The sequence below is a fragment of the Bidens hawaiensis genome, unplaced genomic scaffold (assembly GCF_021521415.1).
Source record: "Bidens hawaiensis isolate Kalapana, Puna unplaced genomic scaffold, B.hawaiensis_p1.1 tig00065811_1, whole genome shotgun sequence".
NCBI classification, from domain to species: Eukaryota; Viridiplantae; Streptophyta; class Magnoliopsida; order Asterales; family Asteraceae; genus Bidens; species Bidens hawaiensis.
Genome location: NW_027501712.1, coordinates 43592 through 48360, shown reverse-complemented (window position 1 = coordinate 48360; position 4769 = coordinate 43592). Strand labels below are relative to the sequence as shown.

General features: G+C 36.9%; 1 protein-coding gene across 1 annotated transcript; it reads left to right on the top strand.

Moving 5' to 3' along the window:
• Positions 1–254: 254 nt before the first annotated feature.
• Positions 255–3456, top strand: LOC143604564 (WD repeat-containing protein 55-like; the record flags this gene model as incomplete). The annotated part of the gene is made up of 12 exons (XM_077080998.1): positions 255–341; positions 418–490; positions 593–699; positions 783–825; positions 909–965; positions 1114–1190; positions 1300–1348; positions 1478–1524; positions 1601–1674; positions 1856–1911; positions 1983–2106; positions 3249–3456. Coding segments are annotated over 12 exons (865 nt in total), but the record flags the coding sequence as incomplete, so codon positions are not given.
• Between the last annotated feature and the right edge of the window lie 1313 nt (positions 3457–4769).

The window sequence follows — 4769 nt, the reverse complement described above, 5'->3', positions numbered from 1 at the left end:
CACCCCTACATACATATCTATGGGAGAAAATTGTTTGATTTTGTTAAATTTGGATTTTCTTTGTTTACTGTTATTTTAGGGTTTTGATGGTGCGTGCTCACAATGAATCATGTAGAGCTGTTAGGTTCATCAATGAAGGGCGTGGTAATTGACATCATTGTTTATATGTTATGCAAAACTGATTGAATACTGATTCTCTTGATTCCGATGAATTAACTTAATGTTGTTTATTGTTTGTTTATGTTTATTATCAGTAATCCTCACGGTTCTCCTGACTGTTCTATCTTGGCTACTGATGTTGAAACCGGATCTCCAGTTGCTCGTCTTGAAAACTCACATGAGTAGGTGTTGTTATTTTATGATTTTGGTTATTATTAAGAATTGATCTTTTGTGTATAATAATTATCTGTGTTGCAGGAGTGCTGTTAACCGGTTGGTTAATCTCACAGAAACAACAATTGCTTCTGGAGGGGATGAAGGGTGCATGAAGGTTTCTTACTTGTTATATATGTTTCAACTTCAACAGATGCTTAAAGTTCTGGTTTTTGTTTCCAATTCTACCCCTCGATGTGTGACCATAAATCCGGTGTAGGTATGGGATACTAGGCAACAATCCTGCTGCAATTCGTTTCAAGTTCATGAAGAGCACATTACTGATATGACATTTGAACCCGATTCCATGAAACTTTTGGGAACAAGGTATTTCTTTATTTTTTGTTTTTGTGTATACTTCTATTGTTTGAGATATTAATTTTTGACATTGGTAAATCTAACTTGTGTAGTGGAGATGGCACTCTATCTGTTTGTAATCTGCGAAGTAACAAGGTATGCTTTTAATATAATACAATAATAATTTAATTTAAATTACATTTGTATAGCCATACATTTAAAGTTACTTATTTATACAGGTTCAAACACAATCAGAGTTCTCTGAAGATGAGCCACTGTCAATAGTGATAATGAAGGTATATTTTTAATGTAAACTATTCAATGCTCACAATAGCAGTTAGAAATAGGTCTCATTCTGACAGGGAACAATTGTTTATTAGAAATTTGATATCATGTTGTTTTCGGAATTTGCAAGTAACTTGTGTTTCTTGGTTAAATACTCAGAATGGTCAAAAAGTTATATGTGGGACCGAAGGCGGAAACATGTTATTATACTCGTGGGGATTTTTCAAGGATTGCAGGTAATATTTAATGCTAATGAGTATGTTTTAAGAAATATGAAGTTTCTCTTAAGTGCAAAATATTATTGGTTTTGTGGGATATGTTTGCTTATTCTATTTATAATTCCAGTGATCGATTTACAGCTTTTACCCCAAACCCTGTGAACGCCTTGTTAAAGGTCAGTTATTTACAGTTTTATTTTGGTTAAAAGTTAACATCAGTCCATCACAATTAAAAACTCGCATAAGATATACCCATTTATGTTTAAATTACAAAAGATTGATTTGCCCCTTGCCATATTCTTTAGCTTGATGAAGAGAGGGTTATTGCTGGAACTGATAATGGTCTCATCAGGTGAGAAGGATTCTGTAATTATTTTGTTGAATTCAACGTTTATATAAGTTTTAAACCTTTTTTGCATTGTGTTTAGTTTGGTAGGTATATTACCCAACAGAATAATTCAGCCAATTGCAGAGCACTCGGAGTATCCTGTTGAAGGCCTCGGTATGTCTCATTTGTACTTTTGTAGTATGGATACACACACACACACACACACAATCTTGTTTCTCATCTATGTTTTGTTCTTGTTTTGATCCTGTTGAAGTTCTCATTATGTCTCATTTGTACGTTTGTAGTATGGATAAACACAATCTTGTCTCTAATATGTGTCATGTTCTTGTTTTAGCATTTTCCCATGATAGAAAGTTTCTTGGAAGCATATCACATGATTCGATATTGAAGGTGTGTTTTTTTGCGTTACTATGTTTTTTCATGATTGAGGAAGTTTTTAAAATCATCATTTTCGTTTGTAGATGTGGGATATTGATAGTTTAATTCATGATTCTGGAAAGAAAGTAGTTGGTAAATCGGGTTCCGACAGTGATGATGATGACATGGATATGGATACCGATAATATTCCTCCAAAATCATCAAAAGGTAGCGTGTTTTCTTTGACAATGAAGTTGAAGCCAAATATTTTATGAACTTACGTTTTGTTAGTGAAGAGGTAGGTCCCCGCAAAGCCCAGTTGGACCCGCAAGACACACCTTGATGAGGTACGTCTGCGCAAAGACCAACTGGTTCCGCAGGACCCACCATGCTCAGAGAGATGAAGACCTTACACGCAGTAAGCCAGCTGTTCCCGCAGGAAAGCCTCCATTGGTACAGGACCCTGCCTGTTCCCGCAGCTATGAGTACAAGCCAAGATGGAAGGCTACCCGCACTAACAGTAAGGCTACACGCATAAGGCACTAACTCTTATACTTCAGCAATGTCACCTGAAGAAGGAATGAGCAAGGCGGGAATATTCCAGCCCAAAAGAGCCAGTCCGTACGCTTCTGGAAGACCTTTTGTACTATACCTGCCAAGGTATGGACAAAATAGACAAGATCTGACCAAAGCAGCCCATGAACCAATCACAAGGTGACAGCTCACCGACAATAGTACGAGGAGGAGCACGCTCCAGTACAAAATGTCACTATCAGCCGCTGCCTACCCACCAACCCCCATCGTGGCACGTACATAGCCCGTAGTTGGTGGAAAAGGAATAGTACACAGCTGGCCATGTCACTATCAGCCGCTGCCTACCCACCAACTCCCATCGTGGCACATACGTAGCCCGTAGTTGGTGAAAAAGGAATATTATACAGCTGGCCGTACCTGCTTGGAAACCTATCTTCGGATATAAATACTCCAACACCTTGGAATGGTGGAAGGATCTGATCTTCTCTAGCTATTTCTCTTAATATACACTTATATTCAGAGCAACCTAGTCTGATTCTCACGCCGGAGGGTGGTCACAAGGAGGAACCCCCCCTTCTCAGTGACGAGCTCACGGTGTCTGTTTTACAGGTCAAGAAGAATAACCATCTTTGCCGGACCTAACCTTCGTGGGGAACATCTACTTAACCCTAAGATTATCCGTAATCTGCCGGGGTCCCTTAGTGTTTCTTCAGTTAGGAAAATATAAGCATGACAACGTATACACCTTGGCACAACTTTTAATGAAGATTCATTTTCTGTTGTTATGTTGTGACACGTGTTCAACTTTTTATAATTTTGCTATTTTGTTTCTATAGGTACCAAGAGGAAAAACACAGCAGGAGCTCAAGGCCTCGATACAACAAGTAATTTCTTTGCAGATTTATAGTTTATGTTAATGTGAACGTGTGGAAAAAGTACATCCTTCCAAAACCAAGACCATATTGCAAACTGTTTTGTGACTTCCAATTGCTTTTTTCCCCCCTTAATTATCAAAATGGATTGCTTGCTTGTGTAGTCTCTTTCAAATGATCTTTATTTTATTTTTTGTTATTTTAAATGCTTAGTGGGTGAGACCAAACATTTGGATAGTAACATGGGTTATTTGTAATATGGGTTGAATTAGGTAGATGGATCTGGGTTAACTTGAATTTGAAGAACTTTCCTGGATCCTAAGATGACCCCCAAAAGGGGTGGTAAATTTGTTTCTGGTTCAGGCAGGCTGGTTGGTATCATCCAATCCAACCTGTTGGATTAATCGTGTCTAAAAAGTGAACATCAGCTCTGACACACATGATACATGTAACACAAATACAATGTTTTACAAGTATATAATAACTCATAATTAATAAAAGTAATTTTACTACCATATCTAGTAGGGGTGTGCATGGGTTTGTTTTGTATCAAAGTTGTAACCATAACTGAACTAGAGAATGCTAACTATCAGTAATGGTTAGTCGGTTTTACAAGTTTTTGTTCAGTTATAGGGTCGGTTAACCGTGAACTAGTATTTGTTATGAAATGTTTTAGCCCGACTATAAAATGTACTTGGACCTCAAAGTTTGGGCTTGATAAGAACTTGGTGTTTATTAAAGAATTTACTCTTAAGTAACCTACTGTTCTAAAATATAATCATGCTTATACACTATATAATCATGCAAGCAAAAATCATATACTCTTACGTGATGTTTTAATCTTCTATTTGAATAATACCAACCATATCAAACACAAGCATGTTCGATATACATATATGAAATGAAACTGGAAATAGAACAACTAAACAGCAGAGCTTACCTTGCTGTTAAGAATTAACCTTAGTGGCGAAGCTTGGTCTAAGTCATAGGGGTAATTGGGCTCAATACCTAAAAAGTTTTCAGACCGCTTAAATTTACTCTACGATTCGAAATAACGGCGGTGACTGGGTCAACCCTGATTGACTTGATGACTAGCTAAAGTGTGAACCGGGTACCGGTACCCACACAGTACCATACCAATAATTTCGTTACGGTATTCGGTACCAGTATCGGTACTGATCTCATCCCTATATCATGGGTTAATTCAATTTTGTTGGTTATGGAAATAAGAATAACCAAAACCGGCACGCTAATTTTGGTTTTCAAAAAGAGTCAAAACACACTCATCGGTTTTAGTTACATCCGGTTATATCGGTTTTACGGTTTGGTTAATTATGTTGGGTCTGGATCAAATACAAATGAAATTAACGTGCTAAACGTGGGAATCAAGTAGAGTAATTACATATACAAATAGAATAATTATGTAATTACATCATAGTTTAATTACATAATTACTCTATTTGATTCTTACGTTTAACACGTTAA